Here is a 16,922-nt window from a genome sequence, read left to right as displayed (position 1 = left end):
GGCGCACAACCCCAGAGTCTGTCAAGACTGGCTCGTACGGGCAGGGGTACCTTTACCTTTACCTTTAAGGAAACAAAGTAAACAAATTGGATTGGGGATGGAGGTTTTCCATCCTTTCCCCCTCTGCTGGTGGTCAAACTGGACAGGCTTTTTTTGCCAGGTTACTGAAGATTAGGCCACAAGAGAGTCATTTCAACTTAACTAGGTCACTTGGAGTTCTGAGGACAAGTTTAATAATGTTTCTAACTGTACGTCAATGAATTCTTCTGGAGCAGCAAGCATCTCAGTTATTTAAAGTACATTCCACAAGAGCTGCCAGCAAAGATGGAAGATGGAAGCTAAAGGAAAATAAGTTGCCAGGCAAACATTTCCTTTTGCTTTACACGGACAGTATCTGCAGAAATGCAGCCTGCCTGGTACAATGTCTCAGTTCCAGGAGATTGGGAGTATTGCCTGGATCTGGGCCATGATTCATCAAAGCAGCTCTGCATATACTAGTCACCTCAAAATGCACATCTTATAGAGTTTCCATGACTGTGTATATAAAATTGTTCTCAGTACAAAAAGTAATGTAGCCTATGGAAAATTGTAAATATGGCTGCATATGTACCTTCTACAGGAGTAGTCTATACAAGGCATAAACAGAACATGTAAGAAATGTTGGAAATTCCAGTCGAGCTCTAAGCACAACACTCATAGCTATGTTGCCCATCTAGGGTCAAAACCATAATGACACCTAGGTTGTCCCTCTACTTTATCCTATTGGATATACCTGTTGGGAGCTGAGTTTCTGCTGAAGAGAGTCTGCTGCACTTGGATAGACTCCCTGGCCTATTTAGAAACCACATCTGTCAGGGACTCAGTGGGAGCGCAGGGAGGAGAAGAGATGGAGAGCGAGGAGGAGCAATCCGAGGGCAGCGTAGGAGAATATGACAGCAGCCCGAGAGATTCCATGAGCCTCTCCAGCGAATCGGAAGATTCACAGAAGGGGGCGCCGATGGGCAGGGCAAGGGGCGAGCCAAGGGGGACACCCCAGAAGCAAGGGGCCAGCAGGGACTCCCAGAGCAGCAGTTGGAAATCAGGACCAGCTTCCCCACCAGAGCGCAGTGGGGGGGAGGAGTTCCAGGTGTCAGAGCCCACATATGCACCACCAGCGAGAGAAGATGAGTCAGGGTTGACCACGCCTCCATCGGAGAGCGAGTTAACGGTCAAGAGGAAAGTTGCAGGCTGGGCGCACGCACCAAGTTCAAAGGTACAGGCGAGCGGCACAGAAGGTAGCCCGGATAGGGAACCAGGTCCTAAAGCCCGCCGGAAGGAGGGGCAAGAATCGTCAGGGTCAGCGTCAGAGGAGTCCAGGAAGGATGAGACCCTAGCGGGCAGGAGGGCCCAGAGGAGAAAGGAACTTAGAAAGAGGTGGAGCAAAGCGAGAGTCTTAAACTGGTGTGGAAGGGGAGGAGACTCAGACGGGACTTCGCCGGTCTAAGGTCGGGACGTAGAGCTGCACGCTGCGGCTTTAAAATGGAAACTGAATCTCAATAAAGACTTTTGTACATAACTACAGCCTAGCGTTGGTCCTCTGTGAGCTGGGACCTGGAGGCAGCTCTGACAACATCTTTCCAGGGTTCTAAATAATGTGAGGAGTCTAAACAAGTACAACATACTTGCCACTGCAGATGTTTCACTCCTCAATAGGGGAGAGGAGATGCTCAGGAAAGGGAATGAGTACAAGAGGGAGGGGGCTTATCATCGCTCTCCCCTTTGAATGAAGTTAATTGTGTGTAAGGTGGTGGTAGAAAAAGAACTGAATATAGCTCTGAGGTTACAGGATACTGGGTTGCCCTTCCTCCTGTCAGGTAGATTGCTGGTTTTACAAGATGGTTTTCGCAATGGGAGTGAAGGGTTAGGGTATATTTGGGAATAACTCATGTTTCAATGAGATAGCCCAAAAAGCTTGGAGAAAGTCATATACATGTACCATTAAATGGAGGAAAGGGGGAGGGCAGTGCACATGCATAGAGCGAGCTATTTGCATTTTTGAAGAGGCAGAAACATAAAGAGGATTTAGAGATGTTTGCAGCCTGAATACATCTCAGTGATGAAGAGCTGGGAATGTGATGTTGGGAAACAAATCAGCTGCCTTGTAGGATTCCTGAATGTGACCTTTGTACATGTATTTATTTTAAATACTCATATACCATTCTTCATCTGGGCGATACCAGATGTGAACATAATATAAAGCAATCACACGTTTGAAATATTTAAGACCACAATAAAATGACCTCCACTGTGAGGCAATATAGATACCAAGCTAAAAATGTCAGCAGCCAACAAGTCTTCAGCAGGTACTCACCCAAGTCAGTGCCTGCCTTATTTCATTAGGGAAGGAATAAATAATAAAACTTTGGAAGCAACTTGGAAATTCTGAAACTTCTCCCAGAATTCTCTCCAAGTTACCTGAGGGCTGTGGATCTGCCAGAGCAATTACATCCTTGTCTCCCTCACTTCCTGCTTTGTATAATATCTTGCTTGAAGAGTTACACAGAACTCATAAAGTTTGCCACACTTTGTGACCTTTTGGTTGATCTAAAAATAGGTATTGGCCAATTGTGAGTTTTGTAGTTGGTTGGTTGGTTGTTGTTCCACCCCACCCCCTTATGCTGCTACCCTTGTGTTGCTGTTGTTGTTGTTTGTAGGAGAGCTTCTTTTCTGGGCACACACCCACACCAAAGTACAAGGTCAAGCCCCATTCATACTTCTGACACAGAGCAGGGCACAGTGGAGCAAGTACAGCATTTCCAGTTAACTGATATTTCCTGTTGCTAAAGTTCTCTATCTTACATCTATGATTATCTGAATATGTTCATTCACTCTCTCCATTCTTTTATACTGCGGACATGAATAGATGTGAGCATGTTTGTTTAAGCCTTCTCCCATTTCATAGGTATTTGAAATATGGTGTCCATAAAAACTCTCTTCCTTAACTTTGAATTCGAGGGTTGGGGCAGTGTGATCGCATATGCACTGTGCTGTTATCACATTTTCCAGGTCTGCTTTCCCCAGCCTTTTGAAAGAATTTGGAACCCCTCTTGAACCAAAAAGATGACTGGTAAACTACAGAAATATTTCTGCTATGTGTCTCAATGAGGCTTTGTTAGAAACAGGAGAGGGAAGCTGCTGAATGCACATTTCTACAAATTCTGTAAGCAGCACACAACATGTACTCTTGTGCCAGGGCACATCTATCAGTAATCCTTCCGGGAGCTTGGATCAAGCACAAATCGCAGGTGACCTCTCACCCAGAATCTCTGCAACAAATGTTAAAGTAAGAGGAATTCTCTTGTTCACGATTGCTGTCATACCTAACTGTAGAATTATATCAATTCACAACTAAACCACAGGGTTTTAACTTCATAAATGGGTGAAAGGAAACAATACCACAGAAACAGTACCTTTGGCTTAATTCACCTGTTAGGATTTGCTTCTGCCTAAATGATTGTAATTGCTTCTAAAACCTCTTAATGTTAAAATCAGGTAGTCTGCAGCATTCCAATTTGCCCCTCAGAAGACTCCTCAGCCTCTAATTTCCTGTAGTCATATAAAATTTGTGGTGCAGGTTAGCTCTAAGAGGGGTTGTCATCTCGCTCACAAAATAAAGAAGGCTTAGTCTACAATCCTAGCTCTTCCTGCCTGGGATTAAGACACACTGGACTCAAAAGGACTTACTTCTGGGTAGAGATAGTTATGACTGCACAGTAAAGCTGTTCTGCATATACTGTATGTTAATTTATTTAAAATATGCAAATCTAAACTGATTTTGGTGAGCATTTAGAATCAGTTAAAAATAGATAGGAATCAAATACAGACATGACAAATAGGGATTTGGCTTGGCAATCATTTGGCACATTTCTTCACATATGCCATTGTAAGGTACATGCAGAACTAATGGTGCACACTGTAATAGATCATTTTTTGGTTAGAATTTACTGTTCTTCAGACAGACAAGATCCTAGAAGCTACTGTCGAAGCAGGGGGTGGGGGTGGGGCATTTTCTTTAACCCAGTCTAGTCCAGAATTCTGTTCTCACACAGTGACCAACCAGATGCCTATGGGAAGCCGCCCCACCCAAGCAGGACATGGATAGAATAGGTCTTCTCCTTGCCTTGCCAACAGATTAGCATATCATAATACTGACACAACAATACCAGATGGAAGGCAGGTCAATGAGGAGAGTAACAGAGATCTACAAAGAGGCCTTCCTTCAACATTGACAGGTATAAAGTGTGGGAGATCAGTCTTATTTTTGCAAGTTATGTGGTCAGTTCTGGACAAGATGTGTATTTGGCTTGATCCAGCAGAGCTCTTCTTGTGTCGTCTTAGGACAGGCACAGAGAAAGTGGAAGGGCAGCTTGTATATATTGCAGAGATCCCTAGGAATGCCCTACACAATTGGCATATGCAGTCTTTTCTATGGAAGGAAGGCCACCAAATGTTAAGAGGCACTTCCTTCAGAAATCCTGAAGGACACTTTCCTGCCAGTCCAGCAGTTTCCCCCATTTTTAAGTGGTGAAGCAGCATCTCTAAGCTGCAATGGATGAGTTAACTACCACTATAACCTCCTTCTGTATTCCTAACCAGTTACCTTCAGCCCATGCACAAGACCCTACCCTTGTACTCTACTTGACAGACTGTGGGTGAGTGAGATCCAAAGAATAATAGTTACTTTGGCCCTCATTTCAACCATAATTATGTACTGAACGTATGGAAACACCCAAACATTTCCAAAGTGTCAGCACCTGGATCATGAGAAGAGGCAGTGAAGGCAGGGGTATCCGATCCAGGTTATCTATACATTGGGGAGAGTACTTCCTCCCCGAATATTCCCCCCCCACACACACACACAGTTCCTGTGCCTTTAATCTATCAAAGAAAGGCAGGAATTCAACTGGTGCATCTTTCTGCTGCACAGAGATCCGATGGGAAAGCTGCACCTGTTAAATTCCTGTCGTGTACAGGTGTCAAGCGGTTAACATGCCGGTAAAACAAAGCTGGCAACTATTGATTTAAAATATGCAGCTTGCGCGTAAAGTACTGGCGGAAGGAGAGGCGCCCGCGGAAGAGATGCAACCTTCTGCCAATTCATTAACTATCCTGATGCTATACTGTTCAGTCTAGATTAAGGGGTACATCATGTTAGGAGACCAGAGTGGCTGCACAGGTACAGAATGAGTTAGTTTGTCCGCATTTAATGACCTGGACTGGAGGATCCATGCCACTGATCCCTCAGTCGATCCTCAACTTAACCCACACCCGCGCCACCCGGAGTTACCTGGATGTTTTTCCCCGCGGGGAAAGCGGCGGGCCCCCCCACCAGCTTGCAGAAGAGCTCTCGGCGAGGCCTCCCGCTCTCGTCCTGGCCGCAGGTGTCGGTCGCCGAAATCTTGGCGATCTCCGCCAGGTTGAAGTAGGGCGGATGGAGGCTGAGCCCCGGCGCTTGGGACTCGTCCGGAGAAGCAGCCAGCCGAGGCTCCGCGGAGCAGCAGCGGGACCAGAGCGCCAAGACGAGCCCGGCCACCGCTGGGATGGCAGCCCGGCTCTTGGCCATCCTGCCTGGGCTCCCTTCCAGCGCGCACGAGGCGACCCCGGGGCTGCGTTTGTTTACGGCGCGCGGAGCCACTGACCCGGGAGGGAAGGGCAGGAGGAGATGGGCCTCCCTCCCTCCGCTCCTCCTGCGCGCCTTTGTTTTGCGCCGATTGGCCCGAAGGGCGCAGAAAAGGGAAAGGAGCGGCGAGGCGGAGGAGGCGGAGGCAGCGAAGACACCCCCTGCCGCTCGGCCGCCAGCCTCGCAGGATCCAGGCGGAGACGCCGCCGCAGCCTACATTGCGGAGACGGAGTCCGGGGAGGCAAAGAGGCGGGTGGGGGGCAAGCGATCCACTGAGAGACCTCTCCTTCAGCCCAGCCTGGGAAACAGCCAGCAGTCATAACAACGGCCACGTGTAGGGAGGTTGGCAGGTTTGGGGTTACGCAGAGAGAGACTAGCCCTCCATGGCATTTCTCCCGTGGCTGCGATCAGGGGTGCCAACTTGAATGAAATATTGGGGGTGGGGGTGGGGCAGGTAAGCCCCGCCTGCATAATTGATCCCATGATGCGATACACGTGCACCATTTCTATGGCAATGTCCATCAACTTTGAGGGGTTGTTGTTGTTTAGTCGTTTAGTCGTGTCCGACTCTTCGTGACCCCATGGACCGGAGCACGCCAGGCACTCCTGTCTTCCACTGCCTCCCGCAGTTTGGTCAGACTCATGTTTGTAGCTTCCAGAACACTGTCCAACCATCTCCTCCTCTGTCATCCCCTTCTCCTTGTGCCCTCCATCTTTCCCAACATCAGGGTCTTTTCCAGGGAGTCTTCTCTTCTCATGAGGTGGCCAAAGTATTGGAGCCTCAGCTTCACGATCTGTCCTTCCAGTGAGCACTCAGGGCTGATTTCCTTCAGAATGGAGAGGTCCATGGGACTCTCAAGAGTCTCCTCCAGCACCATAATTCAAAAGCATTAATTCTTCGGCGATCAGCCTTCTTTATGGTCCAGCTCTCACTTCCATACATCACTACTGGGAAATGTTTTATTGTGGTGGGGCGAAGGAGCCTAGGCGCAGACTCAACTTGACTCCGTGGCGTTTGTTTCCGTCCCTACAACTCTAGCTCAGGTTGAACCAACCAATCTCTATCTCTCAGCATAGGCCCCCTTCACAGGTTGGTTGTGTGGGGGAAAGTGGAATGGAAGAACCATCTCTGCTAAATGCAGAAAGTTAAGTAAATGAATAAATAAATTAGACTTAATGATTGGCAACTGAATATCTGAAGTGTAACATTGAGAAGCACTGCAATGTTTTATGAGGTGATGGAGGTGATCTGAACAGTTATGTCTGACGATGGCCCATTCACACTTGCAAGTAGGGACAGGGAGAAATCCAACTCAGTTTGTATTTAAGGAAACTGATTTGCATTTTCTGGAACAATGTGAGAACTGAAACACAGCAGTCCTTCAAAAGTTGCGCTTATATTAATTGTGCAGTGCAGCTCTCCAACCAATCAATGGTAGATTTGTTTGTTTTGAAAGAAAAGCATATATTAGGGGAAGTGTGTATAACAATATATTAATGAAGATAACATACAGGGGTGCCTTTTATTAGAGGAAATTGTTTGTCAAAATGTGTATGTAATGTATTTATTAGGAGATATTTGCACTAAAATTCTGAAGAATTTCCATGAAGATTTTAATATATATATATATATATTTGCAAATTGCTGCAGAAATATGGAGAACTGTCTTTAATACTGGAAAAATGAGAAATGGAGAGAACCAAAATTGACAGACACTTCTATCCGAAAGTCATCAGCTGATGTTGCAGTCCATAAGATTTAAGTGATTAATATGTATGTGTGAAATCAGACTGGTGACAGGGTTTGTGTGATGGGAATGAAGAAATTACTAAAAAGCTAAGTCTGTCTCTACAATGCAACCCCCATGAACTGAACTTAAGATAAACTACTCAGGGTTATATTTTTTAATAGCTGTAGCTACACAAATAATATTTGTAATTCATAACCACTTAGGGAATGTAATAATATATTTTCCCCTCTCCTCTCCTCATCATCCCCAAACATCTTAGACAATGTCCAACATCATCTGAGCTGGGGAATCAAGGATGGAGAACGCTGCACGCACATACATACACACACACAAAAAAACCCCTCTATTGCTACATCCACAATGCCACTTGTATCGCTTCCCGTATAACAACAGAAATGACAGCTTTTTAGATACGGTATATTGGTGATAATTATCAGTTAATAAGGCTTGCATGTTACACACTTATTGAGGTTTGACATGTTACACATGTAGCCACATTTTAATGCCTTTTGTTGTTGTTTCGGAGGTAAGGCCATTTTGGGAGGGATCAGTTTAGAGCAGGCACCCCAACCTTCAGCCCTCCAGATGTTTTGGACTACAGTTCCCATCATCCCTGACCACTGGTCCTGTTAGCTAGGGATCATGGGAGTTGTAGGCCAAAACATCTGGAGGGCTGTAGGTTGGGGACGCCTGGTTTAGAGCAGAGAAGCAGTATGAAGGAGAAGAGCTGCTTCACCCTTTCTCCATCCTCCTCCACTACAGATTGCCCCCTCCTGACGTTTCCTTTTTGGAGGGGGGGAATGAGGGAGGAAGAGAAGCAACAGGTAGATTTGATTCATGGGCGTAGCCAGAGTTTTTGTGAGGGGGGAGGCCTTTTGTTAGGGGGGCAGAATCTCAGTTAGCTATGCATGTATATTGATTTTTATTGATTTGGGGAGGACCCCCCTGCCCGCTCCGGCTATGCCCATAGTTTTACATGCTTTTCTGTATAATGTGTAATTGGGCCTTAATTTTTCAAAGTTGAAACATGTCGACTCAAACAAATACTTCCTTATAGACTCTTGAAAAATGTTGACTTACACATTACACTAAACTTTTTTTCTGCAGAGTATCAAAATCACCTTTCAGCAACTGTAAATGGAGACACTTCCTCTGCACATAGGCTGCCAGAGGCTACTTCAGCACTTTGTCAAGGTTAAAGAAGCATAAGTAAAGTGGCAGGATTACCTTATAACTTACTGCCAACATCTTCTTGGGGAAATTTTGATGAGCACAACTAACCGGCATGCTGATCTTGCCTTTATTCTTCAGAAACAACAGTGTGGACTGCATGCTGGCGAGTTTTAAACCCAGCCACAAGCTGGATCAAGAAAGTCCACCAGTTCTACTTACTTTTTCAATTAGAAAATTGTGGTTTTTTTATCTTAAACACATTGCATTTGGAGTGTAAGACTTCTCCAGGAATAAAACAATATGTCAAGGGGAAAATTCATATACATTTATTTTTAGAAAACACTGGCAGGACAATCCTATATATGTTTACTCAGAATGAATCTCATTGTGTTCAGTGGAGCTTACTGCGTTGTTGTTTTGGTACATATTCCAAGGCAAGCATATCATAAGCCCATGGGTAGCTTGTGCACTTACCATAAAGAGCTCAAAACCTGTTCAAACACATGAACGACAGGACACAGCACGTTTACTTCATACAATGTTTACACTTGCCAGTTATGCATCTTCTGGTGTTCAAAGCTCAGTGATCCAACTTTGGACCCAGAAGGTGATTCACTGATTGATCAATGAGATAACAAAATGATGAACTTTAGAAACATTTGTGGTTATTTTTATTCAGATTATGATTTGGGTTTCCCAGTTCTCCCAGCTAATTGCTGTTAAAATTTCCAGTCTTCTTTCTCTTTTTCTCTCTCTTTCTCGGTTATAGAGGTCTTGGGAATGCCAACATATATTACAACTTAGGAATATTTCTCCTGCCTTTCACAGGGTTCCTGGTAGCAACACCCTTATCCTCTATGGAAGCCACATCCGATAGAGTTTGAGTAACAGAGCCTTTAGCAATGCTCCCCTTCAGGCAAATTAGCCCCCTTTATCTTAGGTCAGAAAGGTGGCATGTTTTTTTCCCCATGTATGCTGGAGGCCACAGTCTTGCTATCCATCTTGGTATCAAGGATGCAGACTGAATGTCACATTACTGCCTTTAAATCAAGCTGCCCACTGGGCCATTTGGCAAAAGCTAACATGTGGTAAGGGCAAGCTTTCAACTGATTGTCTGGATATGCTCTAACACTTCTGTTTCTAATCCAAGACACATTGCAGAGTTGTACCCACTAACTTGATCCAGGGAAATGCTTACAACACTGTATGAGACACAAAGGAGTCATTTATAAGAAAAGAACAATTTAGGTATTTTGGCTTCTTTTCCTTGGTAAGATCTAGGCACTCTAAGCGAATTACACTGACTTCTTGTTTCTCTTGTCTTATTGGACTTTTGCCCAGCCCAGTGTTATATAAACATAAATAAAAAACCACTTGTCATTCCACAAAGGCATAATTAAACATCACTCTGAAACCCCAGCTGAGGCAATTCTCCCTAGAATTGATGGGATCGGTCTCTGAGTGCAGTAAAAATAGGGATGAGCTGCTAAACCTGCACTAGATGGATACATCTAGCCAAATCTTTGTTAGATGCTTAATGCAAAGACATATTGGTAGATAATAAAAAGACTCTCAGGGCTGGCCTAAGACATTTTGCTGCCTGAGATGAATAAAAAGATGGTGCCCAGCCCACTTTGCCTATACTGAAGCTGACCAGTATAGGATCTTACTTCAACACTGGCAGTAGGACAGCATTCTCCACCACACCTTAAGGCAGCAAATTACCACAAGGAAACACAACTCTCCCCTAACATATCTTTGCCACTGATTGCTCTCCAGAATCTGCTGCCTGAGTCTGGTTCCTCACTTTGTCTAATGGCAGAGCAGCCCTGGGGAATCATATAAGTAGGGAACGACAGCTACATTTCGCCGTTCCAAGTGCTACTGATGCAGTGTTGTCAGCTTCTGTCATGCCAAACAAATATTACAGGGTGGGAGAATTCATGCTAAATCTTTTGTATTTCACATCCTGTTTTTAATGTGCTGCTGCCGCTGCCAACGTTCCTTCTCTTTGTCATGTAGGTCAGGAAAACTGGCTACAGTGGTACCTCAGGTTACATACACTTCAGGTTACATATGCTACAGGTTACAGACTCTGGCTAACCCAGAAATATTACCTCGGGTTAAGAACTTTGCTTCAGGATGAGAACAGAAATCGTGCTGCGACGGCAGCAGGAGGCCCCATTAGCTAAAGTGGTGCTTCAGGTTAAGAACAGTTTCAGTTTAAGAATGGACCTCCGGAACAAATTAAGTACTTAACCCGAGGTACCACTGTATTACCACACTTTTGCCATTGCATTCAGAACAGCAACTTCAAGTAGCTGAAACGTCATAGGGATGTTTTCTGAGCAAAGAGGCCCAGGATGAAGTAGTCCATCCACTGCCCAGCCATAACCAGGCCCTGAGAACACACCTCCATTAAAGACAATGCTGGGCCAAGAAGGAGTTTGCAGGCACCACCGGGCAGCCGATGAGCTATGGAAGCCCAGTGTTTATATTGGACTCATCGGGTCTACAAGTGCATATTTTGGACACTGCCCTGCCAATATAATTCCATGTGGTATCCATAATATTGCAGCCTTATAATGGTTCTATCATCTTTGAACAGAATATTTCCACAATATCTACATGCTATAACGGTGTGTGAAAAGCAGAATCAGTGATAGTGGGATAGGAGAGCTGAAAAAGCATGCCATGTAAGGATAAAGTGCGAGACTGGTTACATTACGCTCAGATTAAAGAAGTCTTTAAAAATGATAAAAAGGTAGGGTTCCAGGTGGAGAAACCGAAGTTGGAAACAGAATTGTTAGAGCCAAAGACTAAGGTATTGTCAAGAATGTATAACTTGCTGTTAAAATGGAATACACAAGATGAAATGGTTAAATCGGTTATGATAAAGTGGGCTCAGGACATTGGGTATAATATTATGTTTGAGGACTGGGAAAGGTTGTGGACCACTGGGTTGAACTTCACTGCATGTAATGCTCTGAAGGAAAATGTAATGAAAATGATATATAGATGGTACATGACCCCAGTTAAACTTGCCAAAATATACCATTTGTCTGATAACAAATGTTGGAAATGTAAAGAACATGAAGGAACATTCTTTCACCTCTGGTGGACCTGTCCTAAAGTGAAGGCCTTCTGGGAAATGATATATAATGAGCTGAAGAAGGTATTTAGGTATACCTTTACTAAGAAACCAGAGGCCTTCCTTCTGGGTATTGTCGGCCAGAAGGTGTTAAAGAAGGACCGAACATTTTTTATGTATGCAACAACGGCAGCAAGGATACTCATCGCTAAGAATTGGAAAACTCAAGATCTACCCACACTGGAAGAGTGGCAGATGCAGCTGATAGACTATATGCAACTGGCCGAGATGACTGGCAGAATCCGAGACCTGGGAGAAGAGAGGGTTGAGGAGGACTGGGGGAAATTCAAGATTTATTTACAGAAATATTGTAATTTGGTTGAATGCTAAGAAGGATGCTAGATCATAAATAATTGCCTACCATTGAACTAGATTTGATTTTGATGATAAGTGAGAAATAAGGAAAATATAATTTTTTTGGAGAATTGTTAGATTTTATTTAAATGAGCGGAGATAAATATTGTAAACAAGTGGGTAATTTGCTTGGAAAAAATCTTCTGTAACGATGTAAGTGGGAGTGGGAGATGTGAGGGAGTCCAAAGAAGAGACGAAACTATGTTATGATATAAGTAATTTTTATTTATGCATTTGTATTCAAAAATCTTAATAAATATGAAATTAAAAAAAAAAGAAAAAGCATGCCATGTATATTGTGTCCCAACCTTTTGGCGCTGTGGGTTAAACCACAGAGCCTAGGATTTGCAGATCAGAAGGTCGGCAGTTCGAATCCCCGTGATGGGGTGAGCTCCCGTTGCTCGGTCCCAGCTCCTGCCAACCTAGCAGTTCGAAAGCACGTCATGTGCAAGTAGATAAATAGGTACTGCTCCAGTGGGAAGGTAAACAGTGTTACCATGAGCTGCTCTAGTTCGCCAGAAGCGGCTTAATCATGCTGGCCACATGACCCGGAAGCTGTACGCCGGCTCCCTCGGCTATTAAAGCAAGATGAGCGCCGCAACCCCAGAGTTGGTCACGACTGGACCTAATGGCCAGGGGTCCCTTTACCCTTTACCTTTTACCCATGTACTATCTGAAACCAAAGGGATGCAATGATTGGCAGATGTGAAAACTATTGGTGTTATTTTCAGCTCTCCTACCCCACGATGAGCATTACGTGACTAAAGACTAACTTGATGTCCATTGATTTTGAAGGGTCTACTCTGAGTATGACTTCATCAGAAGCCACCCACTATATTCTCATTTTAGATGCTGTCATTATAAGTCATATTAATGTCATAGTCAGTTTATTTGTATAGCACATTTTCCACAAATACATGGTGCTCTAAGCTCTTCAAAGGATAGACAGTTTAAACAAAGGCGCTCTCCTCTATTGTCTGCTGAGACAGACGGATGCCAACAACAACACATTACAACTTAACATTAGCAATTCCATAATTACAGATCATTTGAATATTATCAAAAGTTTAAATGGGCATAAAACGTACCAGTAGATCAGTTAATAATACCCAGTACCAATAATATCAGTACTGCACCCACATTCAGCAACTCATTCAACAGTTCATAATTAGGAGACTAACAAAACTAGTGGAAAAAAGAGAAGAATAACAAAATAGCCTGAAGGCACTTTAAGCAGCCCATCCTGAACAGCAGGAGAGATCCCCTTCTCACCAGGGTCTCCGGTCTCATGCCAGGAAAGGGCACCTTCATCTCCACGGCAACAACTCTCTTGTCTCTGGGCAGCAGAGCCCCAAGAGAGGCAAGATGAGGAAAAGCCTCTCCAAGTCTTCAGATAAAAGCACACATACTGTTCCTACACTCATGCCATGAATAAACAAATTGCCATCTCCACACCCAAAACACATACAGTACAGATAGTGTATTAAAAATAGGCTTTACTGGAGCGTAACTTTTTATTTCAGCTTGTTGGTAACCTAAAGCCTTTAACCTTCTGGATGCAGCATTTTTAGATTGATTTTAACAGCAAAAGTGCAATTCACTCACAAATTAAGCTCCCCTGTAATGTAAATGTGCATGGAAGGAAATGCTAAGAAAAACAGTAGAAATTCATTTTGCTTCTTTTATTGAGTCAACTGAGGACAGGTAAACAGTTAACTATGGAATGAGTCATAAAATACACAAAAGGGGAAAAGGGGAGACGGGAGGAATCTGAAAAGTTGGCAAAACAAGCCATGAAATCATAACCTGCACACAATGTACCAAAGCTGGACGGGGGGGGGGGGATCCTCAGGGCTGGGAGGGGAGGAAGAAAGTATTTTAAAACTTATTGTAACTATACATATATGAGGAATGTTTGTACACCCTAAGAATGAAACTCAGCGATACAAAGAGCAACTTGAGTCCTGTTAAAGGTTTTAAGAACTGAAGCGGGTTTCGAACAGCATGCACAGTTGTGCCACTAATTGGAAGCCAAAGCACACAACATGCCACAACCCTCTCTCCAGGAAACCACATTGATTCTCATGTATATGATGGAAAGTGAGTCAAGCACCTTTTCACCCTATTCAGTGAATCCCATGATGTAACTGACAAGTTACTTAACAACAGGAAAATGGGAATGTGTGCTTTGTTGTACTGGTTTGGGGACCTCCAGTTCAGTGGCTCACTTTAAGTTGTGGCATCCGATTTAAATCTTATACGAGAACTTTCCAACGCAATATACAGTTTATGTGCATGACTCAATGCCACAGGATGCGTGGTGGTCATATATTATAAAAGAACCAGGCTATTTATTGTGGAATTCATGCTATTTCGTGCAGAATGCTATTGGCAGCTAGTTAATGCCATATATCCACAAACTCTACGATATAGCAGGGGGGAAATTAACATGATAGGTCACTCAATTATTGATTTTAGTTCATGTACATTTACCATCAAGTATGCAGGACTAGTGATGCACAAAGCCAGAAGGCACATTCCTGTTTGATCAGAAGGAAAAGCTGTAAATGCAGTCTGTCAATATGACAACCAATCAATACAGAATAAGGCCCCATCTGCACTACACAGTACTGTACAGAGAGCTGCAATTCCCAGACTTCCTCTAGAAGTGGATTGTTAAAGCACTCTAAAAACTGTAGCTCTATGATGGCAATAAAAGTCTCCTAAAATCTCTCAACATACTTAAAAACTACAATTCCCAGTTTGAAGGAAGCCATGACTGTTTAAAGGAGTATGATACTGCCTTGTGCAGAGATGTTTAGCTATGGAACGAAGAGATTATCCCACTGATAAGTTACCTGTTGACGAGATAACAGTGACAGAAAATGTTGAGTGGCTGCTACATACTTCACACTGCAGCATTCTGCTGTGGACTGCAGTGGAATCTCCTTGAGTTAAAACTGCATGTATAGCTAAACGCTCTGGGGAAAGTATTTAATATGCCTGTAAATAATTTAAAGCACGCTTCGAAAGCTATTTTACTTTGAGTTTGTAAAAGATGAGTGATTTTCATAAGATATTTCTAACACTCTTTGCTGCTTTGCTGGAGAGAAGAGTGCCCAGAATTCAATTAACTAAAGAGGAAGCAAAAGTTAATGAAAGGGAATGGCATTACTGGCCACAGGACACCATTTTAAAAATGTCAATGTGCGGATGCACGCGTTAAGAGTTCTCAGTCTTCATGATGCTTCTTTTGTCTCTAAATGTTAAATCCCAGGGCCTGCAGATTCATGCATGCATATATTTTTAAGACCCACCTTATTATTCTCATTCTTTATTATATTTGTGTATTGCCCTTTATCCATAGATCTCAGGGCGGTTCACAACATTAAATTACAATATAAGAAACACAAATTGTAAGCTGCTTTAAACTGTTTTTAATATTGTGTTTTAATGTTGTAACCTGCCCTGGCACCTTAGGGTGAAGGGTGGGTAATTAATAAATAATAATATTAAATTACGGATCTAGTATCTTGTGGCACTGCCAAAGAGCTTCATAGTTTTTTGTTGTTCTTACAAGCTGTTGTTGTTAAATGTATATTTACATGCATATACTCCAAGGCAAATATATAACGTAATGAAAGCTCACAATACACTCCATGAGCAGAGAACATAGGCACTCAGTTTGGGGTATCAGCATGTAAAAGTCTGGAGGATGAACATCAGTGCCGCCCTTGGCTATATGCCTTCATTCCACAGTGGCACAATGAAAAACTGGATCTATTTTTACAGTGCAGTCTGTAGGCAAGGATGTTATTAGGCCGTCGGTCTGGGGCATCTAACTGTAAGAATCAGGATCTATGGAAGTTGGCATTTCAGATCTGTGTTTTAGCATCATAGCTGTTCCAAGCTAGTTGTTTTTTATTGTGCAATCCATGGGTATAGAATTGAGTTACTAATGCTCCAGTTGTAAAAGTCATGAGGTTTTATGTCTTAGCTCTCCATTCTTTTTACACCATTGGATTGAATATTATTTGTATAGCACACTTTCTAGCATGGTTTTCCAGCTGGTTTTGTGGACTACAGTTCCCATCATCTTTGCTAGCTAGGGGTGATGGGAGTTGTAGTCCAAAAGCAGCTGGAGACCCAAGTTTGGTGGTAAAGAAGCTGAGGCCCTTCAAGCCACGCCCACTGAAGGTCTATGTCTAGGCAAGTTTCGGAAAACCCTGATTGGGGGGACAGGCCAAATATCCTGGGAACTGTAGTTTGTATACAATTCCCAGCACTCTTAACAAACTACCTTCCCCAGTATTCCTGGAATCCTTAATACAGCTTGTCTGCCTGGAGAGGGGGGGTGTGTGTGGCCACACTTTGAGGCAGAATTTCCCCCGTGCTTCAGGACTCAAAGCTCTCGAAGAAGTAACCTTTTTTCAGCCTTTTCAAGAAATCCTAGTAAAGGTATTGATCAGCTCACACAAGTGAAAATTGCACGTGCACACACCACGACCAGTAGGCCTCCTTGCACTTTTTTTTTGCCTTCCTTCTGTCTACCCTCATTTAGGCGCAGAGCCAAATCTGTCGATTGCAAGTGCTGCTGCAACGTGCGACGCCCAGCACGAGCGCGCGCTTCTCAACGCCCGGCTGCATATCAATTCACCATAGTTGCCGCTTGCGGTGTAACCTAAGCGGGCGAGGGAATTCTCCGAGGAGGCAATGATGAGAGGGCGAAGCGTGCAAGCTGCGAAGGAGAGCAGGCCTCGTGCTCCTGCTGCTGCTGCTGCTGCCTGGCTGGCTGGCAGACTGCCGCGGCTCTTACTCAGACGCCGGCTCGGGC

General features: G+C 43.9%; 1 protein-coding gene across 1 annotated transcript in view; it reads right to left on the bottom strand.

Moving 5' to 3' along the window:
- Nucleotides 1-5,844, bottom strand: part of LAMA3 (laminin subunit alpha 3) — a 130,540-nt gene extending 124,696 nt beyond the window's left edge. The window contains exon 1 of the mRNA XM_079982598.1: nt 5,327-5,844. Within this exon, the coding sequence (XP_079838724.1) occupies nt 5,327-5,602 (276 nt within the window). The 5' untranslated portion in view covers nt 5,603-5,844. The remainder of the gene's footprint in view (nt 1-5,326) is intronic.
- Nucleotides 5,845-16,922: the final 11,078 nt, after the last annotated feature.

Source organism: Podarcis cretensis, assembly GCF_951804945.1.
Source record: "Podarcis cretensis genome assembly, chromosome: 7".
Classification (NCBI taxonomy): Eukaryota; Metazoa; Chordata; class Lepidosauria; order Squamata; family Lacertidae; genus Podarcis; species Podarcis cretensis.
The sequence above is the reverse complement of the archived record's forward strand: the minus strand, read 5'-3'. Positions and strand labels throughout refer to the sequence as shown.